This window comes from Chiloscyllium plagiosum, unplaced genomic scaffold (assembly GCF_037043375.1).
Source record: "Chiloscyllium plagiosum isolate Xiang-an unplaced genomic scaffold, Cpla_swu_hap1 HiC_scaffold_15, whole genome shotgun sequence".
Lineage (NCBI taxonomy): Eukaryota > Metazoa > Chordata > Chondrichthyes > Orectolobiformes > Hemiscylliidae > Chiloscyllium > Chiloscyllium plagiosum.
In genome coordinates, this window is record NW_028270153.1 from 20778062 (window position 1) to 20799238 (window position 21177).

The window sequence follows — 21177 nt, forward strand, 5'->3', positions numbered from 1 at the left end:
AGCATCCCACCCAGACCCATCCACTACCCTTGTAACCTTGCATTTCCCATAGCTAATCTACTTAGCCTGTACATCCCTAGACACTATGGGCAATTTCCCATGGCCAATTCACCGAATCTTTGGACGGTGGTTGGAAACCAGAGGAAACATATGTAGATATAGGGAAAGAGTACAAACTCCACACACAGTTGCCGAGGCTAGAATCGAAACTGGGTTCCTATCGCTGTGTGGTACAGAAACAGGTTATTCAGCCCAAGTAGTCCATGCTGACAAACATGCTCCACTTAAGACATTTTCCATCTTTCCACAGATGATTGTAGGCTAAGAGTGCAGAGCTAAGGAAGGACATTGAAAAGCATGGCAAAATTACAACCAACATGGATGCATTACATCAGAAAATAGTATTGAAAAATGAGGAGGAGGCAACACTGAAATTATGGAGAGTTAACATTCTTTTGTATAACTTAATATGCCTTTCAAAAACAATGATCAATAATTGGCATCTAATTGTAGTAAATTGGGAATGTTTTGGAATATATCTTTAGAATGTGTCTTTTTTCAGCATTACTTCAACTGTGTACTATCAAGTGACTGTTTTTGGAGTAGATCAGAGATTTGCAGGAGAGAGAGACAGGTCAGCCAAAAGAAAATAGAAAAGGATCTTGAAATGATTACAACACACCTTCTATTCTGCACAGCCAAAGAGGTGAAATATCATAGACTTGAGTCAGGTTTTAAATATCATTTATAAAATAACACAATAGGACTCAGATTTTCATTTTTTTATTGTATAACAAAATATATCCTTGGAAAATACAGTCAGCAAGCTCTTTATAATATGAAATTGAGCAGTGTTATCGTGGCTTTTTATGTTCCCTCACCTCCCCCATTGTCCCCTCCCACCCGCAACAATTCCCTTCCCCCAACAGGAGACCACCCATAAGAAATCATCGAAAATATGCAGCCAACTGCTTTGAACAGATGTTCCAATTAAACATAATCTGAAACTAATGGAGGTGCCATCTGTCAAGCAGGACGTGATGCATTTAAAAATGTAATGGTGGGCTGTGTCTGATCCCACTCAAGTGATTCAGGTTCATAATTTTTATCAAGCTGGTCCGCCACTCTACACTGAAGCTCAGCAGTTTTTTAGGCTGAACCTACAGGACAGTAAAATTCTTCAGTTATTGTGAGCAGGATGCGTATTTATGTCTGAGTCCTATGTATTGGAATGTGGATCCCTGGAAATGTAAAATCCCCCCCTTTACATTGGGCCAACAAGAGAATAGAAGTTATGTTAAGCGTTTGTTTCTGCTACTGCATGCAACATTTATTTACCAAGCATTTTTGAAATGAATATTGCTCTTATTTCAAATAGCGAATACCTCCAGAAGAAATTCAGTGAAGTTATGAGAGAAATTTAAAACATTTCACATCACTCACTAACAGACTTACACCGATTAATGACAGGCTGGATGAGCTGCAAAGAATAGGTGCAATTTCCTCAATTGTTTACTGATTTGGACAGTGCATAACATAATTTGACTAATAGGGAAAACGTGATTAAAGATAAAAATCTGCAAGTCTGGAATGCCCCACAGCTTGATCAGCATCTGAAATCAAATACTCAAAATTTCAGTCACAGGTTTTCAGCAGAACTCTGGTGAAAGCTTACAAAAGCAATAACTGTCTCTCATGCTGTTCAACCAGCTGTGCTTTTACATCATCGTTTTGTTTTTCTAGTGGACAGTAGACAGAGAAACCTTGATTATCCGGCATTTGAATATCCGAATATTGGATTATCCGGCAAGATCGCAAGGTCCCGATACATGGCTAAACTATGTTATCCAGCATTCAATTATCCGGAATTCGATTAACCGAATGAAATACTATTCACTCCTCTCCCTCCACTGCCCCATGGCCTTTGGATAATTGAGATTCCTCTGTACATAGGCCCAAATTAAACATGCTCATTTGAATGATGTACTCAAATCTGTAACATCATTGAAAGGCATGAACATCAGGCGAGGCCACCAGCAGATCTAGGTATAATGTTCCTCCATAACGGTTCCCCAACAGCTTAGCAGCACTCAATAATTTCTGTCACACTTGGATTGGAATGGAAGGAACAGAAGGAAACACAACCCTTCCATAACTCAGTTCCTTCAGAACATTTACATAATAAACACCACGAAATGTAATAAAATCTCTGTCCATTACCATCAACAATATGTTATTGATAAACTCTATGGTATAGATGAACCATTTCTCATCTTGGTTCTGATTATCAAATTCCTCCCAGAACAAGGGCTACCAGAGTAACATTATTGGCATCTAATTTGAAACTCTGATTATGCAAAGTCATAGGTAGAAACACCACCATTTCTGGTCCAAAAGAGAAGCAAGGGTTAAATTTAGAGAAGAACAATCTTGAAACAATGCCAGTTATAAATAACTTGACTTTTTGCAGCTGATAAGTGAACATTACCTTAAGATAATACAGCAAAAAGAAGTATTTACAGAACACCTTGAATATCACAAGATGTCCTAACTCACTTCACAGGAACCATGTAAACAAGATTTGGCATTAAGCCACATAAGGCAAGATTAGGGTGGGTGAGCCAAAGCTTGGTCAAAAGAGAGAAATTTTAAATAAGAGTCTTGAAAGAGGTAGGTGCAACAGAGAGGAGGAGAGGTTTAGTGAGGAAATCCCAGAGCTTAGTGCCTTGGTAACTGAAGGTGTGGCCATCAATGGTGGTACAATTAAAAACAGTGTTGACGAAGAGCCAAGATTAGAGCAGCACAGATATCTCAGAGGATTGTGGCTGCAGGTGATTGCAGATTTAGGGAGGTTGACCATTTTAAACTTAGCACACAATATAGGTCTGCAAGCACACACTTGATACAAGATCAAAACTTAGTGTGAATAAGAACATGGACAGTTGATTTGTTAATTGTTTACTGAGGCTAGAATGTAGGCAGCCGGCCAGGAGTGCATTGCAAATAGTCAAATCTAGAGATTATTAAAAGCATGGACATGAAGTTCAGGAGCAGCTAAGCCAAAGCAATGATGAGTTAGACCACATTACAGAGGAGGAAATAAGCAGTCTTACTGTTAATATGAATATTTGGAAGGAAATCCAGAGTACAACAGAAAGGTTGCAAACAGTCTGTTTCAGCCTCAGACTGTTGCTCAGGGAAGAGATGGGTCAGTAGTTATGGAACAAAGATTGTGGTGGCAATCAACATATACAAACAGTAAGAACCAGTAGAACAGTAAAATTTGGAGCACAGTACAGTAGAAAGGCAATGTCCACATCCATGTAACTTGCACTAGTCTGTGCACAGATTGATAAAAAAAACATTAAATCTAAACTAAACACTCATTCTGGTAAAGATCCAAATAGATAATTATTATTGCACAATGATAAATGCTTTCTACCTTCTCTCACATGAGAGTAATAGCTTAGTTACTGAAAAGTCAAAAAAATGGCCAAATTAACCATGGGTTCAATGTCACATCCATCTGTTGCTTCAAGCAATGCCCAAAGTGCCAGGAGTCAATATATATTTCTTTGTAATAGTTATATTGTTTCAAAATTTTGTAGTAATTTTAAAATGCAGCTTCTGTGACCTGGAGGAATAGCACAAACTGACTGAAGCACTAGCACTGACACTGAACACGAGGTTGCATGTTGACAATTGAAATTCTCCTCAAGATGAGCTAAAACTGACTGTCACATGGCAGCAGTAAGTGGCCATCGTTTTAGAGTTACACTTTCACATCCCACAAAATGTCAACTTTGGAAAGACGTGAAAGTTGTGTGATACATGTCCTCTCAGCCATGTTACACAGTGTGATAACGTCACTGAGAGGGGACTTTGGGCAAAAAAAATTAGTGATAAGTCAAAAGGCCATCTTCCAGCATTTACAGCTGTCAAAGCTTGGCAGCCCTGAGAACAACACAGTATGGAAACCTCAAGTTAAAACCTAAAAATAAAAACTAATATTTTTTTAAAAAATTAGCTTTAAAAATAAAGCAAAGAACTGCAGGTGCTGGAAATCTAAAATAAAAACAGAAATAGCTGGAGAAATTCAGTCAAGCTGGCAGCATCCGTGGAGAGAAAGTAGAGTCAGTGTTTCGGTTCCAGTGACCCTTCTTCAGAACCCTCTGTTTTGTTTAATCTTGTTTAATCCCTTTTGTCAGGTCTCCGTGTGACAAAATAATGCTTTAAAGAAACAGCACACTAAAGCAACAACAGTAAATCACAATCTCACAAGGCCTCTGCGAATTTTGCTCATACGTTGACAGTGAGAAAGCTGTGAATATAATAGGAGTGCCTCTGAGTAATCAACCCTTCCAGAGTTTCTACCTCCTTTGCCCTCTGCTACTTTCCAGTTGATTCAGAACGTAATCTGTTAGTATTGCCAGTGTACTGCTGGCTCTGATGGGAATGCCTTATGAACAATGAAGAATGAAGACAACTGATGTCAAATATCAGGAGACTCTCCTTCTAATGCTGCTGGGATATTACTTCCAATATATGATAAAAGTTTTGACGCCAGGTTTCAATTTTTTTTTAAAAATCACTCCAATTTGTGTCATTACAATTAGGTTGAAAAAAGAAAATCTGTAGTCTAAATTAAGAAACCATCAGCTCTTTTGTAACGATTCATTTATGTTCCTCTTCTGTTGCTTTTCGGACAGCAGCACCTCACTTCTGAGACTCTAGAAAGTAAGTACAGCAAAGATGTGAAATGTAATTTCTGTGTAATAATTCAGCATTTTATTGCAGGTTTATATTCTCAGCTCCAGCCTCTTTTGCATAGCAAGCAATATCACAAGCAGGAATTGAGAAAATTAAAGTTTCTGACTTTAATACCCTATGAACCCATTGCAAATATTTCTCCAGGATTGTTGAAACATTGCTTTTCTCTCTCCCAACAACATTAGTTCATGATGATGCCAGCTGGAGCGTAGCACTTCACCCAACACCTTCTCATCATGAAGGAGCAGCGCTCCGAAAGCTAGTGCTTCCAAACAGACCTGTTGGACTATAACCTGGTGTTGTGTGATTTTTAACCTTCTCAGCATGGATGAGAAGTGACAGAAGGTCTCTGTGGGCAATGTCTTTACAAAAACCACCACAGCTAAGCTTGATCTTGTTCTCACCCAACTTCTATGGATTATACTTAGAGGTCAAGTTCATTAGATTAGTGACCTGGTGCAGGAATTCCTTTCTCTAGTCCAGGAACATTGAGATTGACTGCAATACCTCACTGAGGTAAAAATAATGACTGCAGATGCTGGAAACCAGATTCTGGATCAGTGGTGCTGGAAGAGCACAGCCGTTCAGGCAGCATCCAAGGAGCTTCGAAATCGACGTTTCGGGCAAAAGCCCTTCATGCCGAGATGTCGATTTCGAAGCTCCTTGGATGCTGCCTGAACTGCTGTGCTCTTCCAGCACCACTAATCCAGAATGCAATACCTCACAGCTGTGCTAGTTGACAGCAGTAAACTCAATATAGGCCAGGAACCAAAACTGGGACTACCTGTTCTGCATTGTTTAGTACAAAATCAGATATTGTCCTTATCCTATATGATTGTGGCAGTGCCTGTGTTAGACTGGGTGAACAAAGTCAGAAGTCACATGACACCAGGTTATAGTCCAGCAGGTTTATTTGAAATCACAAGCTTTCAGAGTGTACCCCCTTTGTCAGGTGAAATGAAGAGAAGAGCACACAGTCACAAAATTTATAGGCAGACAGATCAAAAGATCATACAACTGGTGTGAGTGGATTGTCAAATAATAAGTCTCTGCAGGTGACCAAGAGGATTAGTCAGTGTGAGTAAAGTGTCAACAGTTGAATAACAAGCAAAGAGATGACTTGTAATCCGATTAACTGAGACAGAGAGATAATTACAAAAAATTAAAAATAAGGTGATGCTGGACACATACTAAATGACGGTAATAACATGCCCGGTATAAGAGTTGCATGCCGAGGGTCTAACCAAAGTAATAAATAATCCAAAACTGTACAAACTAATTAAGGTGGAGAGATCATAACAATTTATCAAGGTGATGGTATCAAACAGGACAATAAGGAAAATGTTTTATAACAGTATGGTGGGGTCACATGTAGTGCTACGTGAACCCAAGATTACACTTGGGGCCGTCTTTGTGAATACAGAACTTGGCTATCAGCTTCTGCTCAGTGATTCTGCATTGTTGTGTATCTCAAAGTCCGCCTTGTTGCGTGCTTGCCCAAAGATCAGAGGCTGTATGTCCTTGATTGCTGAAGTGTTCCCCAATCGCCTGTCTAGCGATTTTTGCATGATATCCATTCATCCGTCGTCATAGCGTCCGTATAGTCTCACCAATATACCATGCCTCAGGGCATCCTTGCCTGCAGTGCATGAGGGAGACAACATTAGCCAAGTCACATGAGTATCTGTTGTGTATGTGGTGGATGGTGTTCCACGTGTGACGGTAGTAAGAATGTTGATGATCTGATATGTCTTGCAGAGGTTGCCAATATAAGGTTGTGTGGTGTTGTGGTTGATGTTGTCCTGAAGACTGGGCAGTTTGCTATGAACAATGGTCTGTTTAAGGTTTTACAGTTATTTAAAGGCAAGAGGTAGAGGCGTAGGGAAGATCTTGATGAGATGCTTATCCTCATTGATAACGTGTTGAAGGTTGCAAAGAACACGACGCAGTTTCTCTGCTCTGGGGAAGTACTGGACGATACAGGGTATGCTATCAGTCGTCTGTCTTATGGGGAAGTTGTTGCATGTTTTCACTGTAGCACATCAGAACTGGTGATTGATGAGCTGAGCATCGTATTCTGTTCTTAAGGGTGCCCTTTAAAGGTGTCCATCACGTTCCCCCTCATCTGAGCAGATCTTGTGTATGTGCAGGGCTTGTCCATAGGGGACGGCTTCTTTAATATGTTTAGTGTGGAAGCTAGAGAAGTGCAGCATCATGAGGTTATTTGTGGGTTTGCAGTAGAATGAGGCACTGAGGTGTCCGTTCTTGATGCAGATGTGTGTGTCCAAGGATGAGACTGATTCTGAAGAGTAGTCATGTTAAGTCTGCTGATGGGATGAAACGTATTGATATCGCTGAATAGTAATTTCAGTGATTCCTCACCATGAGTCCAAAGGAGGAGAATGTCATCAACGTATCTGGTGTACAGCATTGGTCAGAGGTCCTGCACAACAAAGACACCTTGCTCGAACTTGTGCATCAACACATTGGTGTATTGAGGTACAAATTTGGTCCCCATGGCTGTTCTGTGTGTACGGATGAAGAACTGGTTGTCAAAGGTGAAGATGTTGTGATCGAGGACGAAGCGGATGAATTGTAGGATGGCACCTGGAAATTGGCAATTGTTGGTGATGAGTACTGACAGAATGGACATCGCGCAACAGGAATGTCCCCTCTCAATCGGGGAACACTTCAGTAATCAAGGACATTCGGCCTCCGATCTTTGGTTAATTGTGTCCTCCAAGGTGGACTTTGAGATACACAACAACGCAGAATCGCCAAACAGAAACTGATGGCCAAGTTCCATATACATGAAGATGGCCCCAAGTGTGATCTTGGGTTCATGTCGCACTACATGTGACCCCACCATACTGTTCTGTATCTGTAAAGTCTTCCTTACTGTCCTGTTTTGACACCATCACCTTGATATAGTGGTTTGCTCTCTCCACCTAAATTAGTTTGTACAGTTTTGGATTACTTATTACTTTAGTTAGACCCTCAGAATGCAACTCTTATATTGAGCATGTTATTCCAGTCATTTAGTTTGTCTCCAGCACCACCTTATTTTTAATTTTTGTAATTATCCCTCTGCCTCATTTAATCAGATTACAGGTCATCCCTTTGCTTGTTATTCAGCTGTTGACACTTTACTCACTGTCTAACACACTTGGTCACCTGCAGAGACTCCACTCACATTAGTTGTATAATCTTTTGATCTCTCTGCCCTTGATCTATCTGCCTATAAATTCTGTGTCTGTTCAGTTTTCTCTTTAGTTCACCTGACGAAGGGGCTGACCTTATCCAATATGTCATTGAAGGAGCCCATGCATTTAGGTTTTCATTTGGAGTAAAAGGTGTTGAGTTACTTTCAAGTAAGAGACCCTATAATACCTTAGGTGCACTCAGATTTTTACGCCATAGTTTATAATAAGAAATTTTCAAGCAAGTATAATTGTATCAGTGAGGAGAAAGTGAGGTCTGCAGATGCTGGAGATCAAAGTTGAAACTTTATTGCTGGAACAGCACAGCAGGTCAGGCAGCATCCAAGGAACAGGAGATTCGACGTTTCGGGCACAGGCCCTTCTTCAGGATTCCTGAAGAAGGGCCTGTGCCCGAAACGTCGAATCTCCTGTTCCCTGGATGCTGCCTGACCTGCTGTGCTGTTCCAGCAATAAAGTTTCAACAATAATTGTATCAGTGGCAATGGTTTATTATCAAGTGAATACAGTGTAGAAGTTGAATTGTTTTTCTTGGAGGGGAGAAGACTCAGAGGAGATTTGATTCAAGTTTTCAAAACCAGTAGAGGTCTGGACAGAATAAACAGAAATTAACCTGTTCCCATTCATAAATGGATCAATAATGAGAAGGCTTAGATTAAAGTGATATTGAAAAAGAGATAAATGTGATATGAGAAAAAACTTTTTCACAGGAGTAGTTCAGAACTGAAAATGCTCTGGCTGATAATGTAGGTTCAGTTGAGGCATTCAAGAGGGCATTATATCTATTTAGATAATCATCTAATCGTCAGTATTATGGGGAGAGGGCAGGTTGATGGCACTGAGTCATGAAACTCATTATGAGAGGAAATTCAGACATTGTGGGCTGAATGGCCTTCTATACCATAATAATTTGATAATTCTTTGAACAAGTACTGGATAGATAAGACCTTTGACTCATTTCAACCCTGTAAACAATGCCTTTCACTGCAAAGTCTTATCAACTAGGTGATAGACATCTGTCTTCAATATGATATAAGGACCTATACAGAATGGTCAGCTTGATGTTCCAAATGTTGAAGCCCAACCCTGAGTTCAGACACTACCTACCAGTCCTTATGTGAAACAATTTAGCAATGAGAAAAGTTAGTCATAATTGTTATGATTCTAGCTGATCAGCTAGAAATCAGCTCCAAACATGAAATCTGGCTGGATAGATCATATGTTTGTCTTTTTTATTTAACATACAGAAAAGGACACAGATTATTTTAAAACCAACTAATGTATTTCAATCTTTTCTCTCTCCTATTGTACAATGTCACAACATAAGCAAACTTCCATTACTTTCCAGGAGGCCTTCGGCTGGCTGCTCTCTGGTGGCATACTGGTTTCAAATTAGGATTCTGAAAAGACTGACCTGAGTAATTACTAAATCCCTTCACAGAAAAGTAAACAAATACCTATACATTACTAGTTTGAAATTTAAGACTAAAATTTATAAATCATATACCTTTCATTCATTGAAAGAGTCATAGAGTCTTGACATCACAGAGAAAGGCCCTTCATCCCATTGTCATAATGCCAGTCATCAAACAAACATCTATTCTAATTCCATTTTCCAGCACATAGCTCATAACCTTGTATGTGACGGTGTTTTGAGTGTTTATCTAAATAGTCTTAAATGTCTTGAGGGTTTCTGCCTTCTCCACCCATTCAGGCAGCAAGTTCCAGATACCTGCAACCCACTGGGAAAAAGAAAAACTCCTTAAATCTCTTCAAAACCTTTTACTCCTTATCTTCAGGAAAATCATACTGACTTCCGCTTCAAGGCATTCAGCAACTAGCAGCTGTTAAAGTAAATGTCATCTCCCCCTTCAATTGTTAACATAGAACATAGAAAAATACATCGCAGTACAGGCCCTTTGGCCCTCGATGTTGCACCAATCCAAGCCCACCTAACCTACACTAGCCCACTATCCTCCATATGCCTATCCAATGCCCGTTTAAATGCCCATAAAGAGAGAGAGTCCACCACTGCTACTGACAGGGCATTCCATGAACTCATGACTCGCTGAGTAAAGAATCTACCCCTAACATCTGTCCTATACCTACCACCCCTTAATTTAAAGCTATGCCCCCTCGTAATAGCAAACCCTCACTTTTATACATCACACCTGGTTATCAGTTCTGTTCCAAATTTAAGAGATATGAATTGCGAAGGAAAACACTTCAATTGGCCCCACATTGTCACTTCACAGCTCAGTCCTGAAAATCTGTATCCTAAAGTAAAGTTGAGCCTGTCCAATTTTATGGACATGGCATTACTGGATCTATTTGTGGATTTCTACATGAAACGATATGGTAGGATAAATTTATCCTGCATGGAGAATACCATGTAATGAGCTTGTAATGTTTCACTGCAGCTTTGCCCCATCTGTGAAGAACCAAATGTAATGGGATTATAAAGCTTTAACCAAAAGCTGCAGACTTGGCAGGCACTGAAATTAATGATTTAGCCCAGTTTATAGCCTACTGCATGCTGACCAAATGTCATGGAGTTTGTCACAAAGGTATAACATATGGGCTATTAATCTTTAATTCTATCGACTGATTTACTACTTCGGACTTTTGTTCGAAGGAAAACAACTTTAATTTACCCAGGATATTGTTTTGAAATGGCTGCAGAAGTCTCATGACTTAGAAAAGTCACTAAGTTTTGAGAAACCTCTGAAAAGGCAGACATGACTGGACAATGCCCTGCAGGACTTTCTTCTGCCATTGTTGAAAGCCTCTGAAAAAAATCTAAGGACAAAAATCAACAAATATCTTGACTACTAAAACCACCAGAGAACAAATCCCATTATAAATGAAGGAGTGCTGAGAACCTGCTGCCTGTTTCTATGGTAACTCGATGGCTTTGACAATGGAAGATTCAAACCTTTTAATTAATAAGGATTGTCCTTTGGTGCCCCAACAGACAGCTAGCACATAATTGGAACACATTTGAAACATGATTGAAGAATTAACATTATCACTCTTAACTGGTTGTTGCAGTAGGAAGTTATATCATTACTGCCAGCTTTGAAGAAAAATCAAACTGAATTCAAAAAATTAACTCGGTTTCTCTCTCCACAAATGCTGCCAGAACAGCTGAGCTTCTCCAGGATTCTGTGTATTTGTCCCCTTGTATGTACTACATTGACCTCATTACAAACAGCTACATCCACAATGTAAAAGAAATGTAAAATGTTTTCAAAAGTGCGATGGTTTCCTGCAGCCAGGCAGCAAGAACATGTCTTTCCAATTAACACCCTCAGCAAACTTCTGGTTGGTGATAAACTTTGTGGCACCTGTACATTGGGAACGAGTGAAGTCATGATGGTTTGAACACCATTAAATGGAAAAGTAAAAAGGTGCCTTAGACTCAGCCCCTGTAAAGGATATAGAGTTTAAGATGATGAAATAGCAAGCAGCAGCATTAAATAAGAGTCATTGTCTACTGGGATATAAACCCACAGCCTCAGGCCCCATGACTGAATATAACTGAATGTTATAGTTTTAAACTAGATTAAAGTCCTGTGGAGGTCTATTACCTTAATTGGTTGGTGAACGGTATACAATAATGTCTACAGTATGCTTTTAATCATCACACAAGCTGAAGTAGTTCCTGAGGCCATAGTAATATCATATACAAGTCAGGTATAGCAACTCATAAACAGTAGGGATGCCACTGAGAGACAGAGAGAGACCCCATGTAATCTGGTGAGTGATTCAGAGGTCTTGTCTTTACAGACAACAGATATTCTGTAGCAATCATTCTGTACCACTGAATGTATTACTAAGATATGCTTTTTCTTGAAAGGCCTGCTTCCTTCTACTTACAACCCAATGCCATTAAAATCACAACTTAATGCTGAATCTTTTTTTCAACTCCTGCCTTTTTTTTAAATATGAAGAATAGATTTACTTTCTAGCCATGAAGTATCTGTTGATCTCTTCCAGTGACTTTCCCATGGTCTCAGGCAGGTACAGACATATAAAACCGACCGAAATAAATCCCACTAGTCCATAGAATAGGAATGTCCCGGACAGTCCAATAGTATCTATATAAAGAATAAGATAACATTCATTTTTCAGGTGTGGACTCTTAAATTTTTTTCAATGTTAATATTGGCCTTCACCCAGGAAATGGGTTTCCATTTCAGTGACTTGCAATCAATAATAACTTTCTATTGGGGTCATTCCACTATTATAAAACAATGCATTTAGTCACCTCAATAGATAATCTTTTTGCTTAATACACACATGACACACTTGTATCTTGAATAGGTCAGGACTCAATCTTATATTTTTATTTGAAAATAAAAGACATCCACCTACATTTCCTTCCCATTCCCACCAATAGACATTGGTTCGCTGTCTGTTAGCAGGATTCGAGGAACTTAAATCTTTGCATACCAAATTATTTAATAAGAAATACGTATATTCTCAATGGATGAAATTTCTGACCACAGTGAGAAAACGTAGAAGTATACTCTGGACCTGATATTCCTCCCTCAATCAGAATGACCAGTCATTCGCAACTATGTGGGGACATTTGCTGCAGCAGAAAGTTGTTGCATTTGCCCAGGTAGCAGTAGCCAGTACACTCCAAATGCAGTCATTCAGTCTGCACAAATTCTGTGGATATATTCTGACACAATAAGGCCCAAAATAAACCCAAGGAGTCATCCCTCACTCACCAATTACATCCAGGAACGTGACAGTAACAATTATATTTGCCGCCCAGTTGAAGCTGCTGGAGAATGCAAATGCCCGACCTCTGATCCCAGCAGGGAATATCTCGCTCAGAACCAACCAAGTCACTAAAACAAAAATAAGAGCAATTTCTGTCAAGTTTGTGGTATTGTTGCAGCTATTGTAGCTTAGTGTTGAATCTATCATGGATAGATCAGACAATGAGGCAAAAATAGCAAAGGCAGGTTTAAACAAACTCATTTATTGATTGAATCTCAAATACTTTTCTCCTTTCTCTCCTCAGTCACCAGCACCTAAAACAGCAAGAGCAGTGAGGACCCTGGTGTTCAGAAATAGTGTGACAGAGTATGGGGACATCAGCTTCATAAAGAGCATGAGGCAGCACAAAGACAGCAGCTTCACAAGGAGCATGAGAGAGTGAGGTCAACGGCTTCTCAAACAATCTGAGGAAATGAAGACAGCAACTTCATAAAGAGAAGAGTAGACCTGAAGCAGAAGGGCAACATTGACAGGAAATAAGAACCAGGAACAAAGAACCCCTTTATCTTGCTTCTACCTGGCAGAGCCAAAGTCTGATTTCAAAGATTGGTAGGTCTCTTTTGATAGGTCAAGTGGTTTAAATCAGGAGACATTACTACAGTTAAACAGCATAGTTAAACAATTCACTTAAAAATCTTTAACATCCAAATTTATGAATTAAATAGAATAGAAATGGCTGGGGAAGTGATGTGTTGTAACTTTAGTATATGGGATCTGATAGACACCAATGTGATCCATGACAACTACATCAATAGAAAGAGTTGGCTATTTGAGGAAATTAGTCTCGGAGTTGATGAGCTGGACACTGAGTTTCAGACAAGCAACACATTGCAGATGGGAAAGTTACCCAAACACTGTGTTTCAAGAGCCAGTCATTACCCCTTAGATTAGTCATATCAATTTTTTATCTATGGTAGGGGCAGGAAGATGTGACTGTAAGTGAGACATGTAGATAAGGACAAAGTTACCATAATCCTAGGGCTGCTTTCTGAGGCAAGTAAGGGGATTCAGAACTAAGCATTGGAGAAGACTCAGATAGCGCCCTTTTTCAATCGGGGCAAGGTTCTTGCTTTGTGGATGAGGGTTTAGACTGCAGAGAGTACTGTGGTGCATAACACCATTCAAATTGGTCAGGATGAGGCGGGGGGGGGAGGAGAAAAGAGAAATGCATTAGTAACACAAGATAGTATAGTCAGGGGAATAGAAACTGTTCTCTGCTACAAATACAGAGAGTCCCAAGGGTGGCCATTCCAACCTGGTGCCAAGATTCAAGACGTCTCTTCTGGCTGGAAAAAAGAACTTTGAGTGGTGGTCGGGGGAGGGGGTGGGGGGGGGGGGATCTGGCATTGTGATCCATGTTAGGACAATAGGAAAAACTGGTTAACAAGGTCTGCCGAATATTGATGAGCACCTCAGAGATAAACTGAAAAGTAGAATCATTAAGTTAATAATCTCCAGATTACTGCCTTGTGCAAATTGACATATGTAAATAAAATTAGAGGTAAATGGTTGGGTCAAGTATTGGTGTGAAAGAAACAGGTTCCAACTCAAGGGGCACTATGGAAAGAGAGAGCTGTTGCAATTGGGTGGCTTCATTTGAACCATGCTGAGACCAGTGTCTAACTGGTTGGAGGCAAGGTTCAACTGCAGGGCATTTTAAAAAAATCAAAAAGAAATGAGGGAGCAGGGGGTCAGGGTACTGAACAGCTGAATGAGAATCACAGTGTGACAGGAATGGGTAAAAACATACACAGAACAGTGCAACAGAAATTGGAACCAGAGGAAGTAATAGTGGCAAAAAAGTCAAAACTTTATATAAATGCATGTAGATTCGTTGACAGCACAAATGCAAATAAATTAACATGACTTGATAGCTATTATGGATTACAGGGTGACGACTGGAAACTCAACATTCAAGGGTTTTCAAAATATTGGAAGAATAGGCAGAAAGGAAAAGGTTGTGTTGTCACTTTGCTGTGGTAAGTGGTGGTATAAATAGAATAGTTTGTGATACGAATCAGTTTGGGGAGGAAATGAGGAGTAGCAAAGGGAAAAGGTTAGTGGTGGGAGTCATCTAGAGACCTTCAAAGAATTGCCTCCATAAGGCAAAGGAGCAAAACAAGGCCATTCGGCCCAATCATAAGTGCAATCATGGCTGCTCTGATAATCCTCAGCTCTGCCACCCTGCCTTATTGCCATAATCCGTGATTCCTTTATTGACTATAATTTTTTGAAGCCTTGAATATATTTAATTACTCAGCCTCTTTGGCAAAAAATTTCACAGATTTACTATGCTTTAAGAAGTTTCCTCTTCATCTTTTTCTATTATGGGGAACCACTTGCGACCAATGAATTACTTTTGGCATAGAGTGCTTTGAGATGTCCAATGGTTATGAAAAGCTTTATACAAATGCAAGCCTTTCAAAATTCTTCACTGCAGAAGAGAAAAAGAAGACGATTAATCAATATCAAGCTAAACTGTTATTTCAATTTCTAAAATATTTCACAAGTCTTTTGGCTCAGTGTGTGGCATTTGGGTTAGTCCCTCCCTCTGGGTTTAAATTGGACATGATGGCCAAGCAGGGTGCGTTTATAACATGGCCAAGCAGACAATCAAATTAGCAAAATTTCCAACGTATGTCAATAATAGAGGTTAAAAGTGAGAAAGGTTCCTGGTCAGCACTGTAGTAGAAAGGAATTGGAGGGGCTAACATCATAATCCATAGCCAGAGTTCCAGACAGAAGCATAGAGCCATAGAGTCAAATAGCGTGGAAACAGACCCTTAAGTTCAACCAGTCTATGCCGACCATTATCCCAAACTAGTAGCCAAAGCAATATCAACACTTTGGGCACCAGTTGACTAGATGGGCCACTGTGGATCAGATTAAAGGTACAGCATGCGGTTCAATCCCTATTTCAGTTGGGCTATAGTTAAGTCCTGACTCCTTGCCCCATTCAGGGTTGGGAAATGGTGCTGTGGGTCAGATCTGCCTTTGGGCTGACAGCTAAAGTAGAATTGATGTTTCACACATTATGTAGTCATGTCAGTAAAAAGGTCTGAGCTTCAACAATTCCTACAAGTCAGCAATGATACTGAGATACAGCAATTTGATGTAATTATCTGAGCTAATGTCCCTTGTAAGTAGTACCGGACATTACAATCTCCAGTCTATCTTACAAACTGCCTCTGCTGTGTCATTTCCCACAAGTTCTACATTTATTTATTCTGTTATTTAGCAACACCTTTCTCCAACTATTGAAACAGATGAAATAGCAGTGCACTTACTTGGACCGAACCCAATTGAATACGCACTGACAAAGGCCATCATACAAAGCAGTGTAATCCAATTTAAGGCTAAATGTTTGGAGGTGTGAGTGGAGCTTACTGCCGACTGTATCAGGTGACTCCTTATTTTTCTCAAATGGAAATCTTCATGTGAAGTGTTATTTAAAGAGTCTGCAGTGCTGACAAATCGGATTGCTGGCTCACTGAGTGAACTGCTGTTCATTCCCTCATTATTTGCGGCTAGCTGTTTACCCTGGACAGATAAAGTCAAAGTTTGATTCATAATCTGTGAACTTTCATTGGTGAATGTTGGATTTGATTTCCAAAGAATTGGTTTGGAGGAAGCTGTACTAGGATTTAAGGTCTGGTGTGAGCCATTAGCCCTGGCATTTACTCTGCAGCTTGTGTGGGATTCCATTGTAATTTTCTGGCTTGAGAATGCAATCACAGTGACTGACATGGACATTACAACAGAGCCAGCAATTAGTAATGTTCGTCTTCCAACTTTATCTGTACATATCATGGCTACTACAGTTGTAACAACTTTGATTATTCCCAGTCCAACTGAGGCTAGTACTGCTGAAGCATTGCTCTGAAATCCTACTGATCTAAAGATGGTTGAAGCATAGTAGAGCACATTAGGCTGGCCAGTGAGCTGCTGCGACAACACTAAACCCAGTGCCACCAGCAATCTGGCTCTCATGTTGTCTTTGGATCGAAATAAGTCAAGGTAACTGTAATTTTGGCTGATTCCTTGTGTTGGATTAAAATCCTCTGAGTCTGGGTCATCATGGTCTCCATTGTGTAACTGCAGCAGAATTTTCTGTGAATCATCACCTTGACTTCTGACTCTCTCAATAGTTGAGGGAAGGAGGAGAACACTGATGCCTTGGAATGATGCTGGGCCAATGGCCAGACCAAACATGTACTTCCATCCATGTCTTATATCCGCCCAAATGTAATTTAATGCATAGGCACTCAAGATGCCAATTGTGACACCAACTTCATAAAGAGACACCAACTTGCCTCGATGATGAGGGCTGACGATTTCAGAAACATAGATGCAACAAGCTGTGGAGGAGATAGACATGGCAAATCCAACAGTCATCCGGCCACTCACTAGCAGCACGAATGAGGAGGACAGTAAGAGAATGGTGCTTCCAACACATAGTAATACCGCACTCAGAATGATTGAGTTTCTTCGTCCATGATAATCAACAGCTATCCCTCCAATCAATGAAGCAAAAAAAGCTCCGATCAAAAGAGCGCTGACCAATATTTCTTGCTGCAAACAGCTAAGGCTGAAGACCTCCTTGAGCTGCAGTAAAGCACCCGAGATGATTCCTAATTCATATCCAAAAATCAGTCCGCCAAGAAGGGCCACCGTCGATGACAGCAGTAGGACATGTGAAAGTCGACCTGAAATTGAAAGCAAACATTCAAAAAACATCCACTATCAGGCTTCACCTAAGGCAAGTTAGCTGAACTGAATGCCTTCTCCCCCAGGAGCACTGTGCTTCATTAATCCTGATTTAACATTACCTGATTTTTCCAAATGCAGGCATGATACAAAAGCTGGTTGCTGGACAATTATGCTACGCTTTGAAATTGCAACTCATCATGTTTTTGCATAACCTACACAGAGAGGCTGGCAGAAATCAAGATTAGACTAGGCCAGTGATCAATCAGTCCCGTGTCAAGATCAAATGGTACATCAGGTAGCTGGGCTGCTTAGGTACTTCTTCATGTCTGCCTCTGAGGGATCAGCTTAAATAGTGAGAACTTTCTGCACAGCACCAATGGAGATATCAACAAGTAGCTCGTTGCGGATAAGCAGATATTATTGCAATACAAACCGAAGGAGAAGCAACAAAGATCAAATGGGACAGAGAGATCAATGACACAACAGACTACTTTCTTCATTGAACTGGGATGTATTTTCTGCATCAATTGCAGTGGTTTCTGCCCCACCTACCCATCCTTCCTCACCCTTTATTTTAGTAAAAATCTCTGATAACATAAAACTCTTTAAAAGTATGTTATGACACAACTCCAGAGAAGGTAGCTCATGAACCCAGTCTTTCTGGTCTGCAGACCAGGACACTACCACTGTGCCACAATACTCTTTAATAGTTGCTCACTTACCAGCAATTAAACCCAGGGCATGGTGGTGACAGCATCCAATTCTAACCATTAGACCACCAGGAAAGCTGTGTTTATCCTTACAGCATGTGCAGAAATAGCAGTAAGCTTTAATTAATGAACTTATTAACATAGTCCCCTTTGGCAGCATGGTGGCTTAGTGGTTAGCACTGCTGCCTCACAGCACTAGGGGCCTAGGTTTGATTCCACCCACAGGAGATTGTCAGTGTGGACTTTGCACTTTCTCCCTGTGTCTGTATGGGTTTGTCTGGTTTCCTCCCACAGTTCAAAGATGTGCAGGTTAGGAGGATTGGCCAAGCAAAATTGTCCATAGTGTGCAGGCGAGGTGGATTGGCCATGGTGGCTACGGAGGAAGGGGGTGGGTCTGGGTGGGATACCTTTTGGAGGGTCAGTGTGGAATTGATGGGCTGAATGGCCTGCTTCTATACTGCAAGGATTCTATGATATTCAAACTGATTATTATGCAGAATCCTCCATGTGTCAGAAGTACTGCCATGCCTTTAACAGGGTTAGACACAGAAATCTGTTGACAAGTTATACTAATGTGTAAAGATGGATGGATGGTTGATATACTGGAATTGGGTATCACCACTGAATAAAGGAGATGAACTGTACTGTGATCTCACAGTTCTGCTGCTGTCTTACAAGTCTATGAGCCCTAATCTAGCTCCACGTGCTTTGGTTCCTGAAGTGGATCATGGTTGGGGAATGGCTCCTTCCTGCTACAGCAAGATCACAAAACCTTCAATGTCCAAAACCATGAGGAGCTCTTCGAAAGGCTGTCAATATCTCCCATATCCAAGATGAGTTCCACTGTCATTGTTGACAGGCTTCATCTTTGTATCAAAGAGAAGGATGATGTGTCAGCTCACACTTCAGCAGAGCAAGTACTTACAAGATGTCAGCTCAGTCGCCTGGATGGCTAGTTTGCAAGACAGTGACATCAAGATAGTGGGTTAAATTATCACACCAGCTGAGGTTACCATGAAGGGTTTGCCTCCTCAACCATTCCACTCACCTGAGATATGATGACATACCACCATTTGTCTCTCTACAATGAGAGAGTGGTCCTTTGAGACATTGGTGACTTTGCCTATAGACAGTGCAAACATCCTATCCAGCTGCTGCTGCTAGTGTCTCATCAGGCATTTTTAGAATATCCAAAAAATAAACTAGAACATTGCAAAGTACAATCTGCACAATCATTGCGATGGTCTGCAGCATGTCTTTCTTCATTGCTATAATATAGCACCTGCTAAATAAAGCACATTCGGTGTACAGGTCCCACATCTCAGGCTCCTAAAAGGGAAAGACCACTCTGAAGTCAACAACCTCCACTGGACAAGTCTCACAGGTCAACTGATATGTTTTAACAATTCTCCAGGCAACTTTCCATAAGTGAGCGAGCCAATCATCACTGGTACCTCCCAAGAACAAGAGAAAGTGCAGCAGGCTGGCATTAGTGTTTTTATTCCTCACCAAACTAATCTAATCTAATCTAATGTGTATGTAAGGAAATTGCCCGCAGTTTTCAGTGATGTGTAGGTTAGGTGCATTAATCAGGGGTAAATGTAGAGTAATAGGGTAGGGAATGGGTCTAGTTGGGTTACTTCTTGGAGGGTCGGTGTGGAAAGAAAAAAAGTGGACGGCACGGTGGCACAGTGGTTAGCACTGCTGCCTCACAGCGCCAGAGACCTGGGTTCAATTCCTGCCTCAGGCGACTGATTGTGTGGAGTTTGCACATTCTCCCCGTGTCTGCGTGGGTTTCCTCTGGGTGCTCCGGTTTCTTCCCACAGTCCAAAAATGTGCAGGTTAGGTGAATTGGCCATGCTAAATTGCCCGTAGTGTTAGGTGCAGGGGTAAATGTAGAGTATTGAATGGGTCTGGGTGGGTGCGCTTCGGCGGGTTGGTGTGGACTTGTTGGGCCGAAGGGCCTGTTTCCACACTGTAAGTAATCTAATCTAATCAAACTATTAACTCCAAACCAGAACCTTCTCCAGAAGCATTCTTTGGACAGTCCTCCCTATGATTCTGACAGGAAACGTTAAATAATGCAACCCAATTGAATAATATAATTCCAAATGCAGCTACTTTATCTACCCAAATTACAGGCAGGAGTTTTGTTTGACATTGTCCAAGACCTGTTCCGCAACATCAGAAAGGCAAAGCATCAACTCATTTGCCACTATTCAAACGTAGATGAACGATAGTGCTTTGCACAAATAATCCATCTTCCTTTCAAAAAGGACAGATCTTATCTATTGCTCCCAGCACAATACATGCAGTATTTTCACCAGAATATTTTTTGTTCCCTTCTGATGATGTGTGCATTGCTGACAAGGCCAGCATTCATTTACCATTACTATCCTCTCGCAAGAAGTTGCTGATAAGCTTCTTTTTGAATGCAACTGGGTGGCACGGTCAGTCATTTCCAACAGAGTTAATGACATTGTTGTGGGTTTGAAGTCATGTGTGGGCCTAACTAGGTAAGGACAGCGGATTTAATACTACAGTCAATCAGAAACATGACAATCTGGTAGCATCTAACAGGGGAGATGATAACCTAGTGATATTATCACAAGTCTATTAGTCCAGAGACATGGGTAATGTTCTAGGGACCCAGATTTGAATCAATCATGGCTGATGGTGAAGTTTCAATTGAATAAAAAGCTGGACTTAAGATTGTAATGATGACTGTGAAACTGTTATTGTCCTTCCATATCTGCCACAAATTCACCTGCACCTCCACACACATCATTTATTGCATCCGCTGCACCCGATGTGGCCTCCTCTATATTGGGGAGACAGGCTGCCGACTTGCGGAACGTTTCAGAGAACACCTCTGGGACACCCAGACCAACCAACCCAACCACCCCATGGCTCAACACTTCAACTCCCCCTCCCACTCCACCAAGGACATGCAGGTCCTTGGATTCCTCCATCGC

General features: G+C 40.8%; 1 protein-coding gene across 1 annotated transcript in view; it reads right to left on the reverse strand.

The window, feature by feature from the left end:
• Positions 1–821: 821 nt before the first annotated feature.
• slc2a10 (solute carrier family 2 member 10) overlaps positions 822–21177 on the reverse strand; it is a 28524-nt gene continuing 8168 nt past the window's right edge. The window contains exons 4-7 of the mRNA XM_043710670.2: positions 16070–17488; positions 12728–12850; positions 11953–12088; positions 822–4730 (exon numbers count right to left, since the gene is read on the reverse strand). Coding sequence (XP_043566605.2) covers positions 4679–4730; positions 11953–12088; positions 12728–12850; positions 16070–17488 — 1730 coding nt within the window. The 3' untranslated portion in view covers positions 822–4678. The remainder of the gene's footprint in view (positions 4731–11952; positions 12089–12727; positions 12851–16069; positions 17489–21177) is intronic.